The sequence below is a fragment of the Bubalus bubalis genome, chromosome 4 (assembly GCF_019923935.1).
Source record: "Bubalus bubalis isolate 160015118507 breed Murrah chromosome 4, NDDB_SH_1, whole genome shotgun sequence".
In the NCBI taxonomy this organism is placed as follows: Eukaryota; Metazoa; Chordata; class Mammalia; order Artiodactyla; family Bovidae; genus Bubalus; species Bubalus bubalis.
This window is the reverse complement of record NC_059160.1, coordinates 44,893,717-44,907,827: the sequence shown is the minus strand read 5'-3', so window position 1 is coordinate 44,907,827 and position 14,111 is coordinate 44,893,717. Positions and strand designations below refer to the sequence as shown.

At 51.7% G+C, this 14,111-nt stretch overlaps 1 protein-coding gene across 2 annotated transcripts; it reads right to left on the bottom strand.

Annotated features, from left to right (window-relative positions):
* Nucleotides 1-426: 426 nt before the first annotated feature.
* Nucleotides 427-10,861, bottom strand: TXN2 (thioredoxin 2). 2 transcript variants are annotated; one of them, XM_044941358.1, is made up of 5 exons: nt 10,711-10,861; nt 9,634-9,896; nt 7,534-7,657; nt 1,133-1,253; nt 427-691 (listed from the first exon to the last, which is right to left on the bottom strand). In XM_044941358.1, exons 2-4 carry the CDS (start codon nt 9,894-9,896, stop codon nt 1,140-1,142), a joined length of 501 nt encoding a protein of 166 aa, XP_044797293.1. In that variant the 5' UTR covers nt 10,711-10,861; the 3' UTR covers nt 427-691; nt 1,133-1,139. The 2 variants fall into 2 exon arrangements, with proteins under 2 accessions (XP_044797293.1, XP_006057031.1); XM_006056969.3 differs by having other exon boundaries at nt 427-1,253; nt 10,711-10,860.
* Between the last annotated feature and the right edge of the window lie 3,250 nt (nt 10,862-14,111).

The following is a 14,111-nucleotide window of genomic DNA, read 5'->3' as shown; positions in this document are numbered from 1 at the left end:
CAAAGCCTCTTGAGTTCCTGTCCACACACAGGAAGGACAGCCCGCCTCCTGATGGGCTGGGATGGGCATGGGGCCGGCCAGGTTTCCCAGAGTGTGTACACAGGAGTGAGCACCCGGTTAGCAGAGGTGGCCCCTGGGGATCAGTGACAAGAGCCCAGGCTTCAGAGGCAACCAGCTCTGGGCAGAAGTGTGGGCTCTGTACCCTGAGAGCCTCCATGTCCTCACCCACATAATGGGGACCACAAACTCCCTTCTGCCTGACTTGTGTGTAAAGCCATCCCCGAAAGAGTGGCCACCACTGACTACAGCACTCACAGGAGTGGCTGGTGAAGGGCAAGAGGGTGGTGGGGGTCAGAGGGGGAAAACAGCAGCAGCCTGGGAAGGGGTCACAAGTGCTCCCAGAGCCCAGACAGAGTGGAAGCTGGCGACAGTGCAAACCCTAGCTTTATTGGTCCAGTTTTTTTTCACAGTGAAGCCTCAGAGAACCAAAGGGCCAGCTAATGGTGAGGGAGTAGTGTCTTGAGCTTTCGAGTCAAGGGTCTACAGGATGCCCATAGCCCAACACATGTCCGCTGCCCTGGCGCCTGGGAGCAAAGAGGGAGGGGTGTCTCTGGGGGGATGGGTGTGGGCCCAGGGCCTGTTCTTCACCACGGGAGGTGGAAGGGATCACATAAAGTTCTTTATTACAGACCTACAAAAAATGAGAGAATTACATGTATTACTCTCACTTGTCTGGGTTTCTTTTTTCCTTGTCTTTTCACAAAACAGCAGCAGGAACGAAAAATGCAGGAGGCAGGTGAGCCAGGCCCCGGGATTCAGATCAGAAGGGAGCAGGGAGGCAGGACGAAGCTGCTACTTCAGGTTGGCCCTGGGCTCTGTCCCAGCATCCCGGGAGCAGAGCCTCAAGCCCCAGTTTTTCAGCAGCCCCGTTCCTCGGTGGCCACCCTGGAGGGCAGCAGGTCAGGAGCACTTGGGGCTCCTATGTTTGGAGGCCTGGTCTCCAAAGCACAGGCCCACAGGGGCCAGACAGAGGAAGGAGGCGGAAGGGGCCAGCACAGAAGGGTGGTGAGTTCTACTGGGGTCCCCCCGGGACCTCGGGGCCCCAGCAGGCAGGGGCAGTCAGGATGCTTCCCTGCTTGTCAGCCAATTAGTTTCTTCAGGAAGGCCTCTAGCTGGTCTTCATCCTTGATCCCCACAAACTTGTCCACCACATCCCCATTCTTCATAGCCAGTACGGTGGGCACAGCTGACACCTGGGTGGAGAGGACAAAGGAGGTCAAGTCACTCAGAAGTGAGCTCTTCTCCACATTAGCTCCAAGCTCTGGGGAGCGGGCTGCTGGCTCAGGCCTTGAAGTGACTGCCCAGAGCCACAGGCGGGGCCCTCTCCCTTTGCGCAGGGGGACTTCAGGGCCTGGAGGTCCACCCGCTGGAGCAGCTTTTCCACTGTAGACTCCCAGCTATACCCTTCCTCCACCAACCGCATGACTGACTCACTGTCCCAGTGGTTTGGCTGGAATGACAGGAGAGATTAAAATAACCCATGCAGCTGCAGGCCCAGGGTGGGGGCGGGGAGGAGCTGAGGGGCAGCCTGGCACTCTTTAGCTGGGGGCCTTGGCCAGGTCACACTGCCTTTGGAACCTTGGTGCCCTCTCCTGTGAAATGAGGATGAGTCTCATTGGTGAAGCTTTAGGACAGAAATTAGAGGTTTGTATATAAGGCTGAGTGGTCAGGAGCTCAGGCTCTGGGGCTGGTTGATCGAATCTTGACCCATTTGGGGCGAGCCACTCCATCACTCTGAGTCTCGTGCTTTCACCAGGAAATGGAGATACTACCGGGACTTCGATTAGCGGGTACGAGGGCTGAATGGGGTAATCTAGGCAAAATCTCAGCACAGTGCCCTGCCCTGAGCACCCCACAAATGAAGGCTACAGTGGGCACGTCACAAAAGTCGAACCTAGGGCCCCGAGCAAGCTCCTCTGGCTCCCTGTAATGATGGTTAACGGGGTCCAGAAATTCACTGACTCACACTGGGAGTGTGGGAGGTGGGGCTCAGCCTTGAGAGCTGATGTTTATTTATTAGAGGGCTGGACATTCCTGGCCTGTGAAGCGTTTTCTGAAGCTCCCCCAGGGGACTTGTATAGATTACATGGTACATAAATGAGGCCGAAGACCTGCTCTGGCACGGCGCATTTTCTGCTGCCTGGGCGCCCCGCCTGGTATCTGTGGGCATTTGATGAAAAAGACCATACAAACAGAACAAGATAAACACAGACTTTTCCTACATACAAGTTAACTACAAAGTAACAACAGTGATTTCTAAAACATACCAGGTTTTCACATATTCCAAGTGCGGTCCTGCTGGTGAGTCACTTGGGAGGCCAGACTTAAGATTCAGAATGTTCTAACTGTGCACACGCAGTTACACAACAGGAGTGCAGGCCCGACCAGTCACATCTCGGGTGCCCCAGCACTGACTGTGCATCCCTCTCCTAAGAGGCTTTGCATGACCTAGCCTTCAGGCCCCTTCAAGGACTGTCCTGGGGCTGCTGTGGGCCGCAACTGACACACTTCCCAGAGGCAGTGTGCAGACAGACCCACTGGCGGTGCTGGGCTGGCCACGTGTGTCCCTGTCATGGTCCCACCACAGGCTCCTGTCCTTGTCTCTCCTGCCCCTGGCGTGGGTGACAGCAGGAAGCACAAGGATCCACCACGTGGCTGCTGGCTTCTGGGTCCAGAAGGCGCCCTCAGGATGCAGTCCCTGGAGGTGCCCCAGGGCCTGCACGTGGTCTCTCGCGCCCTCTAGTGGTCTGTGGAGGCAGTGGCCTCACACCTGGCAACGCTCCACTGAGCCCCAGAGGCTCAGGCACTAACTGCTGCACTTTACTTGCTGGACCTCACCTGTCCTGTGCTTCTTTAACTAAGATGAAACTATCTCAATGTTCGAGGAGAGGTCTGATTGTTTTTACAGGTCCTCCCTCTAAGCAGGACCCTATGCTCACTGAGGTGGCTTGGAGTAGACTGTTTTCCTCCAGAATTCTAGATGATCCCCTGTATAATAATCGCATTAGTGTAAACTCATGTACATGGTTACACATGCAGAGAGTACTGTAGCTGGGTGTACAGCAGACATGCTGCGGCTGCATTTTCATGACAACCAAGGTCTAGTCATTACTTATCAAGGGAGTTCTTTGAGGTCTGAGCCTAGACACACAAACAGACAGACACACACAGAGCCAAGCTCCTGCCAGAGCAGGATCTCCCAGGACACTGCAGGGATACCTGAGCTATGACTGGATTCTCCTCATCCCCGCAGAGGAGGAGGTGGCTTTGCTGACCCTGAGTTCAGCTCACAAATCTGGAGGGGCTGGTGCTTGTAAAGACTGCCTTAAATGGAAGTGCACAGGGCCTTGGCACATTCTTCTGGAATGGTGATGTGAGTTTCAGGGGATTGTGGTAGAGCAAGAATTCAACTTCCCTCTCCATTCTGGCACCACTGAGGCAGGCGAGGGGCCAGAGAAGGAATGAAAGGATGCACTAAAATGTGCTGCCTTCCTCCTGCCCAGGAAGCCACATGGAGGTGGCCCAGGCTTGGCTAAAGGCCCCAGGAACCCAGGAGAGGTAACGCCTGTGTGTCTCCACCCCGCCACACCGCCACTGTGCTTGGCGCCCTGCCTTGTCCTCTCCTGTCTCAGCCCAGTTTCCTCCATTTGTGAACTGCTAAGGACCTCCTGGCGGAGAAGGCAATGGCACCCCACTCCAGTACTCTTTCCTGGAAAATCCCATGGGCGGAGGAGCCTGATAGGCTGCAGTCCATGGGGTCGCACAGAGTCGGACACAACTGAAGCGACTTAGCAGCAGCAAGGACCTCCTGCGGACAGCTGCAGCACTTGCTATTGTTAAGTCGCTAAGTTGTGTCCGACTCTTTGTGATCCCATTGACTGTAGCCCACTAGACTCCTCTGTCTACGGGATTTCTCAAGCAAGAATACCGGAGTGGGTTGCCATTTCCTTCTCCAGGGGCATCTACCTGACCCAGGGATCAAACCCAGGTCTCCTGCATTGGCAGGTGAATTCTTTACCACTGAGCCACCAGGGAAGCCCAATGACTGAAGTACTATGTATTATTTCAGTAATGCTGAAATACAATGATTCAGTGAACTGTCTGTGAGGTTATGGTGGCAGTGGTGGTTTAGTTGCTCAGTTGTGTCCAACTCTTGTGACCCCGTGGACTGTAGCCTGCCAGGCTCCTCTGCCCATGGGATTCTCCAGGCAAGAATACTGGAGTGGGCTGCCATTTCCTTCTCCACTGTGAGGTTATATGGACCATTAAAAAAATTTCATACAAAAAACCCAAACAAGGTACCCCAAATGTTGGCAGTGATTTGTTTGGATGGTAAGACTACTGCTATTTGGTTGTTCTGAAAATGCTGTTTAAAGGGCATTCTCTGTAAGATGAGATAAATAATGAAACTCCATGTGTGAGGTGAACATCAGAAGCCCCAGAGAACAGCATTAAGGGTCAAGGTCCACACCCCGAGCCACTCTTTCTCTGCAGAGTCTGAACAATCGGGGAATGCCCAGCCAGAGAACCTGAGGAGCTGGGGAAGAAGAGGGCCCTTCACTTGGCCACTCAGGGCAGGGTGTGTGTGTAGCGGGAGGAGGCACACCCCAAGGCCCTGGGCGACTTTCCCTCCTCTCCTTTGGGAGATGGTGAAGTTCTAGGGTGGATAGTGGTGGTGGCAGGGGAGAGGAATTTGTGCAAGGAAGAGGACACACCCTGGGAGTGTGTGCTGGGCTCGGGAGTGGCAGAAGAGTTTGGGGAGAAGCCCCTAATCCCCTGAATATGATTTAAAGCAGCTTCTCCAAGTTCATTCACCATTTGGAAAAGGCCTTCAGGCCTTGGAGGAAGCTGTCCCAGGAGGAACTATGGCTCCCTTAGCTGAGACGTCCTCAGACTCTCTTCCGAAAACACCAGGTGTGAAGGAAGGAAGGAAGGGGGTAGGGGAGGGGTCAGGAAGAATCACGGAGGGAGCTTCCTAAGCCAACAATGACCTGGCAACTGGTCAGCTCAGGACATGGCAAGACCAAAATGCTGTGTCCAGGTGACATGGGCCCAGCAGCCTTGAGGTCCCTCTGTATGACCCATGTACTCTCTGGACGGTGGACAGAGAAGACCCTACAAGAGGACCCCTCCCCTGCCACACACTTTCCAGGCTTAACCACAGGACTTCAGGGCCAGGCCCTATGTTACCAGGAATGCAGACTCCCGGCAATGCCGGCAAGGTGGTCCTGGGAATTCTCATCACCTGTGTGACCACAGCTGGAGGAACTGGGTTATCCCTTGTAACCTTATAGTTACCACAGCTGCTGGGGCACGGTCGGTGCTTGGGATGTGTCAGCCTAAGTTCTACTGGCTGAGACCAAAGCTGTGGTATCAGGAGGGAGGGAGCCTAAGACATGTGGAGTCTGTCTGTCCTCCTGGGGTGGCCAGAAGCTCCAGCCCTGAACTCACACTGGAAGGCCACACCCACTCCCACAGCTCCCGTGGGTCTCTGGGGAAGGATACAAGCAACGAAAGCTGGGGGCACCTAAATGGCCAGACCAGTGCCTCCCTGACTGAGCGATCAGTGGGACAGTTGAGCCCTGTAAGCCGCTCTGGTCACCCAGTGCTGTGGGCAGTCTCACTGGGGTATCATCCCTCCAACCACCTGCGGTCATCACCCGTGGCTTTGCCTACCCAGCATCTCTTGCCCTTGCCTCTGGTCAGGGCAGCCCAGCTTTCCTTGAGGGACAACTCCCAGCCCCAGGTCCAGGTCTGGGGGCAGCCAGCCTATTTTCACCCTGCCCCTACCCATTCCTGCCACAGGGACTGTGGAGGACAGGCATCTCTACTTGATCTGGTCTCAAGGGAATCAAACATGGACTTCCGAAGTCTGAGAAAGGGAGAGGCCACCTCTTTCATCACTACTACCAAGAAAGAGTGAAGGTTCACTATGGCCAGATCCAGATATTTCAAGAGAACCAGAAATATGGATTTTCACATGAAATCTTCTTAGTTTTAAATATTAGCATCCAGCCCATTACTAAAAAAAAACAACAAAACAAAACAAAAAAACACCACTTCGAGGGCCAGACCAGCCAGCCCAATCAAGTCACTGAGCCAGATGTGACCCACAGGCCACCAGGTGTGTGACCTTGGCTCTGTAATGACTGTCTTCAGCATGGCTATTCAAGCTCCTCCCAATGTGGCCGCAGTCAGCCTTCCCAGCCTGTTTGCTCACTCCTTGCTCAGCCCTTCACCCTGGCCAACCAGCCACAATGGACCACTCCCTGTTCTCCAAAGACAGGTCTCCATGGCCCAGAGGATGCCTCACATCCACATATTTCCTGCTCCTCTTCCTCTGGCCCACTCTGCACCAGGCATGCAGGCCCTGATGTTCTCTGAGCAAATGTGTGAGACCCTGACCTCAGGGTCTTTGTAAAAGATATCTGCTCTGCCAGAAGCCACTTCCAAAGAGCTGCATCGCTCATTCTTTACTCCTTCCAGGTCTCTGCTCAGATGGTGCTTTTCAGCGAGGCCTTCCCTACCCAACCCTTTAAAAAAAGGAAACCCTCCCTGCCCTAGGCCCAGCACTCCCACCTGCTCTTCTTGATTTCTTTTCTCCCAGGACACTTATTATCTGAAACAGGGAACAGTGACCTGTGGCCCACAAGTCTAACCCGCTGCCTGGAATTTTGTAAATGAAGTTTTGCTGGCACATGGCCGTGCCCATTCATTTAGATTCTATGGTTACCCTCGAGCTACCAGACAGGTTAGCGTTTGCAACAGAGACCAGTGTCCTACAAAGCCTCAAACAGGTACCATCTTGTCCTTTAGAGAACAAGTTTGTGGATGCCCAATCTAAAACACTAGCACTCAGGCTCCACGAAGGCAGGGACTCTGTCAGTTCTGTTCACTGCCGCATCCTCAGCCCCAGGTCACAGCCCTGGCATTGAAGGCACTCTGGATACATGTCTGCTGAAGAAATGGACAAGTCAATCAAACACGGGAGAGCAGCTCATGTCTTCGTGTCTGTGTGCTCTTGGCCCTGCCTTCTTCTCTGTGCATTCTTCACGGCTCCTCTCAGAGGGTCCCTCTAATGTGACACATTCCTTGTCCCCTCTACCCCCCTCCCTGTTCCCCTTGGGACAAGGAGCTCATCTTGTTTGTGCCAGAATCATGTACACCTGGCACACTGCAGGGACGTTTGGATGAATCCATGAATGAGGAAGGGCCATCAACTTCCTGAGACTCAGAGAAAAACCCGGTGTTTGGGGTCATACATCCCAGTTCCGAAAGGTATTGAAGAGAGACAGGAGGCTCAGAGGATTAATGGAGTCACAGCTGCAAAGTGCTCTAAACCCCTGAGAGCTCTAGAAAGAATCAGGACACCCCCTTACTGACTCCCTGCTGGTCCCTAAGACATTTCCAGCTACCCCGGGACCCCAAGCACTCCCACCAGTTGCCCTGTAGCAATCCCCTGCCGATCCATACCTCATACTCTAGGGCGAGGTCTGTGTGGTCATCGATATCCACTTTGGCCATCACCACCTTTCCATGCTGCTTGGCCACCACCTTCTCTAACCGGGGCCCCAGGATCTTGCAGGGACCACACCATCTTGGAAGGGGAGAAAGAAGCATCCCATCACAGAAGTGCTCGCCCAACGATCTATAGTCCTCTAGGACCTTCCCTCATCCTGCGTCTTTCTGCTGGACCCTTTCCCCTTGTCACCTCTCCCTACAGTGTGTGAATATTAACCTGCGATGCTGACAGGCCGGTTAATTACAGGAGACTCTGCAGCTAGGGAATTTTCACAGGTCCTGGATTTCTAATAACACGGGCCTCATCCTAAGACTCTTAGAAAGGGTATTTCTTAGAAATGGGATTTGAAGTTAAAACGTTTAGGTTCAAAGACAGGCTTCCTCACCAATCAGCTGATTATTCTGAAGCCTCAGTTTCCTCATGTGAAAGAGACTGTGGCTGTCAAAGCTCTGATGATAAATTAACTAAGATGATGTGGATAAATGTGTTTTGTAAGCTGCGGAGTTACTTCAAACACCTCACAGCCTCAGAACTAAGGGAGCAGAAACCAGTGGCTAGGGAGTTTCATGACATGCCAGTCATGGCACCAGGACCTCCTCAGTTTTTACTACTCAAAACCCTCAACCCAGCAAAGAAAAAAAAGATCTTCCTAAGAAACTGAGGCCCATACAAGTTCCCAGAACTGTGCAAGGTCTGGGACAGCATCCAAGACTGTGTTCCAAGGGTCTTCTTTGAGGCCCGGGTTACTCTGTGATCCCTGAGACCCTGGGTCAACCGCCATGATTGCACTGGACACAGATGTTGCCCTTCAAGTGGTAAGCCTAGGCTGTTATCCCTAAGTATGTGGCACTAAGGACAGTGGCTGGCACTCAGTGAACAAACTCACCCCTTGCTTTCTTGGTGGGGAAGAAGATGAGGCATCAGCCAACTCTTCATGCATCTTGGAAGCCCTCTCTGGTGTGCTCACCAGACCAGGATGGCAGGATAGCTCTGCCTTCCATGAATCCTTGTTTGGTGACTCCCATTTTATTCTTAGCCTTCTTTAAAACCCTTTGCATTCAGAGATTCCAACAAATGAACTCACAACACCTAAAAACCCAGTCTGCAAGACTTTATCTCCTACCACAAATGAAGACAAGAAGCAACAAAGCCACCACATGGCCTGCCCAAGGTAACATGGTGAGTCAGAGAAAGAATAGGAACGAAACCAAAAGAATCTGTCAGTGGTTTGCCCAGAAGGCCTTCCAACTTTTAACTCAGGCTACACTGGTTCCTTTTGGGCTGCCCTACTCTGAGGGGTTTGTCCAGTAGTTTTGGAGTCAGGCATCGAGCCAGGTCTCAAAGGTCCAGAAATGAAGAAGGCCAGGCCAACAACCAGAAGACCATAGGCACTTAAATATCCCTAAAACAAACTCATACAGCATTGGAAAGAAACTCTCTGCCCATGGCCTGCAAGTGTGGGCACCACTGCAATGGCACTGAAAACTTTTTGCCAGGCCTTTCCAGTCTGGATGGCAAGAGTTAGTTAAAATAAAACTAACCCTCTGCAGGGATCTGTATACATTTGGTATACACCAAAGGTCAGATGATGCTAGAGGCATGTTTTTCCTGATTTGGTTCAAGCTGAAAATGACCTGAGCCTCTTGGGCAGTGAGATACAGAATATAAGTGCTTCCAAGCACTAATCATACTGAGTTGTTTTTTTTTAAGTTATTTTTAATTGAAAGATAATTGTTTAACAATATTGCATTGATTTGTGTCATACATCAACATGAATCAGCCATAGATATACAGAGTTTAGAAGACTGTTTACTAGTCTGTCTCCTATCAAACTACACGTAATCTTTGAGAGAAGGGATTGAGTCTCCTCAACCTTTGCAATGAGTCTACATATATTGTTGTTGTTCATTCATTTAGTTGTATCTGACTTTTTGTGACCTCGAGTCAGTGTATGAGAAGTATCAAATGGAGTACTGAGACACAGAAGCTTCTCAATAAACAAATACCTGAATAAGTGATACCCCAGTCTTCCGCGAACCCCCAGGACTCACTGTGCATGGAAATCCACAACCACTGGTGTCTCACTATTGACAACTCGGTCTTGAAAGTCAGGTCCATCCTGGATGTTAAAGGTTGTTGAACAGACTCTGGTGGTGTATATAGACCGGGCTTGGCTGGGTGTTACTGTCAGGTAACCAGGACTGTACTGTGGGGTCTGCAGGGCCTTGGAGGCGACTGGTGCCCACCGACTCTGAGAGGGCTTCCCGGAGATTATGGAGGTCAGGAACCTCCTCAGAAGAAGCCGCTGAGCCATCTGTGAGGGCAAGAGGCAGGGACAGTGGGGGCAGTCAACACATCAAGAAATAATAATAATAAAAAGATATGTGGGAGTACGGTGGTGGTGTGGGGGGGGCGGGGTGGGGTTCAAGATGCAGGACCAGAAGTAAAACGCCGGAAAATAATACATAAGATTTCTGGAATAGAGGTGAGTAAAGAATGAGAATCAAAGGGAAGGAATCAATAACCATCATAGGTTTAAAAAAAAAAAAAAAACAGTACAAGAAAACTGGGTCGACAACCAACGAATCAGGATATTATTGAATTACAATAGAAGAGGAGGAACCAATATTTACAGAGCATCCGCTAACAGTCAGGTATCTTACATACATTAGTCTTTCTAGATCAACCTTGCAAAGGTTTCAATAACGCTATCACTCAAAAGGATTCCGAGGCTCGGGTAAATTGTGACATGCACAAAATACATTATTAAATAAGAGTCAACAATGGAACCCAAGGCGGTCTGAGAAATTCCTACTCTATCGATTACTCTTCTTAAAAGTGTTTTAATGGAAAATTAAAGACAAAGAGAGGGTTGTCAAAGGATCAGGAAAGAGGAACCACAACAATTTAGGGAGCAACGAAGAGGCATAGGGGCAGGAGTGTGGGGGAACTAAAAAGGAGGAACGTGTGTGTAGAAGGAACTGGGGAACTGGACGCCAGGAGGGACCCCGGCTCCTCGGAAGGCAGGTTCCCCCCTCCAGGGTCTCCGCCCGCCGGCCCACACAGGAAAACGCCCGCAGTGTGCCTCAGCCGCAACACCACCTCGAGCCACCCCAAGGGCCTCCTACCTCCCTGCAGCGAGAGCGGAGGGATGCACAGCGGGTCCCTCCGCACCGGTCAAGGGCACTTCTGTTGTCACTTCCTGAGGGGGCGAGCCTTTACCGTCACTTCCGGGGACAGGCAACCTAGAGCAAGTCTTTCCTCAACGCGAGGGAAGACGGGGGCGGAGCCTCAGTTGAAAACCGGAAGAGAAGGACTCCTGGAGGAAGAAACCGGAAGGGGGCCGTTATTTAGGGGAGAGACCGGAAGGGGCGTGTCTTCAGAGGAGGAACCGGAAGAGGCAGGCAGGCCGAAGGGGAGGAGCCGGAAGAGGAAGGGAAGGAGGAGAGGGCGTCCGCAAGGTACTGGCTGGAGAGAAGGGAGGGAGGTGTGGTTCCGGAGTTTGCAAACTCTTGCCTTATCGGCCGTACAACATCGACCACCCCTTTGTCTCATTGTCTCGGTGCTTCTTTGGAGCCAAAGAGGGCGCTTTTTGGCCCTTGTCTGTCACAAGCGACTGTATAACCTCAGGGTTTGGGGCAAGTCACCCTGCCCCTGGGGGCTTCAGTTTCCCAATATGTGACATGAAAGGCTATACTTATTCTCCCCCCAGGACCCTCAAGCTCGTCTCTCTGGAGTGCTGGGGAACTGGGCCCAGACTAGATACCAGATGGCGATGTTACTTGGAGGGCTTGCCTTTGAGGCCCCACGTAAAGTGTGATGACCTGTGAACCTGCTTGGGCCTGGGTCTTGCTTGCACATCTGTTGTCACTGTCATGGACAACAGGGGTTTAGGCACGTGTGTCCCAGGCTGGTGTCACAGCCACCGCTTGTCTCTCCTGCACCCTGTACCTTACCTTATGACCTGTTCTGTGAATACATCAGTGCCTTTTCCTTCCTCCTTGCCTTTGCTTAATTTGAATTTTTTTTTCCTCTGTCCATTTGGTAGAATACCTACTCATCACCTCTTCTTTGAGCAACATTTCTTGCCTCCTTCTCCCTGGTGCTTTGTCCAGAACTTTAACACGTTGCACAGTGTCTGTCTTCCACGAGATCATGTGCTTCCTGAGAGTAGGGATTTGTAGCTTTTACACATTTCCATAGGCCCAGCACCAACCTGATATAGTGCCTGACTGACAGAGAATGTGCCATAGATGCTTATTAAAATGCATATCTTTTGATATCCCAGAGAATGGTTCACAGTCTGAGTGGTTATATGACTTGCCCAAGGTCGTGAAGCAGGTAAATTGGCAGAGCCCCATCTCTCACACCTCCATTTCAATCTACACTCCAGCCAGTGGGAATCATTATTCCATAGTTCGCTTAAATCTCTCTTGTATGCTTGTGCTCTGTAGTTGCTACTCCCAATGACTGGAAGGCTTTTCTCTCTACCGTCCATCTGAGGAAATGCTGCCAGCTACCAGATTAGGCATCATCTCTGGGGACACATACCTGATCCTCTTCAAGTGGGGTTAAATTGCCTCCACTGAGCTTCCACAGCCCCTGTGCATCTATCAATCAGTCACGCACTCAGTGCTCGAGATTGTTACTGTTTATCCCTCACTATGCTGTCAACACCTGGTGGTCTCTGTCTCTCCGTTGCTTACTTTGGAATACAGCTGTGTATTGTTGTGCACGTGTGCACAGTCGTGTCCGACTTTTGCGACCCCATGGACTAGAACCCGCCAGTCATCTCCATCTATGGAATTTTCCCAGCAAGAATACTGGAGTGGGTTGCCATTATATCCTCTAGGGGATCTTCCTGACCCAGGGATTGAACCTGCCTTTCCTGCCTTGGCAGGTGGATTCTTTACCACTGAGCCACTTGGGAATCCCTGGAAGGCAACTGTGCTCACCGCTATACCACCAACATGCTGACTTTGGGGCTTGGATCATCATAGTAGGTGTTCAGTGAGTATGTGTTCCAAGAACAAAGAACAGGGACCCAAATCATACCTTTGACTCCAGATCCTATTTTCCCTACCACATTGCATGGGCTAGTTGTGCCTTTCCAAAGTCATTGCCATGTTTTCCTCCAGCTCATTTTGGCCACATCATGCTGTTATTTGTTCTCTGTCCAACTGGCAGGTTCACTGGCTCACTCCCCAGGCAGGCAGGGCCACAGCCACAGCTGTTCAGGGACCTTCCTCGGGGATAGTGTGATGACCTCCTTGGAACAGGTCTACATTCCCTGGTCAGCCTTCCACTAAATAGAGTCTCTTGTCTGTTGTGGGCAGAAGACCAGGGACGGGCATGGGCAGGCATGGTCTCCTCCACCTTGTCTGACCTCTTGTTTTTGCCTCTGCCTCCACCTAGGACTGGAGCCAACAGTGATGATCCGTAGCGGGACCCCAGGCCCCCTGCCTTGCCTGAGGTCAGCGTCCGTTGGTGCAGCTGTTGCTGTTAATGCCAGATGCCATCTGGCCGGGGTGCTCCCATCCTGACTGTTTTCATTTCTGTTTTTCTGTATCTTCAGTGCTTTATCTTCCAGGGCCTCTTTGTTCAGTCGCTAAGTCACGTCCAACTCTTTGCGACGCCGTGGATTGCAGCTCACCAGGCTTCCCTCTCCTTCTAATTAACCCTGTTTAGCGTTTCCACAGCATTTTCTAGAAGGTCAATTTCCCTGATTAATTCACATCCTGAATGCCAAAGGAGGATCAGTCCTGTTTATCCTCAGTCCATACTCACTGCACCTCTGTTGACCTCAGGCTTCTCCGCTGAGAAATGGGAAGAAGGAGGCCTTCCTCCTAGAGGGCTGTGAGGTTGCAAGAAGGATGGAGCATAGGGCCTGGCACGTTGTTAGTGCCTGATGGTGAAGGTGTCTTCTTCCACCTGCAGGGTGAGAACCTGGGAGAGGGTGGCACTCACAGTGGGCTGCAGAGGGGCTTCTCAGCCCTGTGGGGGTCCACCTGCTCAACCAGAGCTGACCCGTCCTGGCTCTGGTTCAGTTACGAGGCAGGCTCAGGGCTCAGATGTGAGGGTAGGAGAAGGAAGCTAGGACTGGTAGTCTGAGCTAGAGTACAGCTTCTGCCCTCTTACTTATGTACTGCAGGGTTTTTCAATCTGTGGTATGTGAGCCACCTGTTTGAGAATTCAATTTAGTGGGTTGTGAAAGTCGCTCAGTCGTGTCCGACTCTTTGCGACCCCATGGACTATACAGTCCACGGAATTCTCCAGGCCAGAATACTGGAGTGGGTAGCTGTTCCCTTCTCCAGGGGATCTTCCCAACCCAGGGATAGAAAGAACCCAGTCTCCCATATTGCAGATGGATTCTTTACCATCTGAGCCACCAGGGAAGTGGGTTGTGATCAGCTTTTAAAAAAACAATCATGGGACTTCCCTGGAGGTCCAGTGGTTAAGACTCCTCACTTCCACTGCAGGGGGTGCAGGTTCAGCCCCTGGTCTGGGAACTAAGATCTCATATGCTATG

What these genes read in the sequence shown, in the direction of transcription:
- TXN2 (XM_044941358.1), bottom strand. Translation starts at nt 9,896, where the DNA reads ATGGCTCAGCGGCTTCTTCTGAGGAGGTTCCTGACCTCCATAATCTCC. An exon ending in GTTGTGGATTTCCATGCACA is followed by an intron (nt 7,658 to 9,633) that starts GTGAGTCCTGGG and finishes TCCCCTTCCAAG; the next exon opens with ATGGTGTGGTCCCTGCAAGA. An exon ending in ACCTCGCCCTAGAGTATGAG is followed by an intron (nt 1,254 to 7,533) that starts GTATGGATCGGC and finishes CTCTCCACCCAG; the next exon opens with GTGTCAGCTGTGCCCACCGT.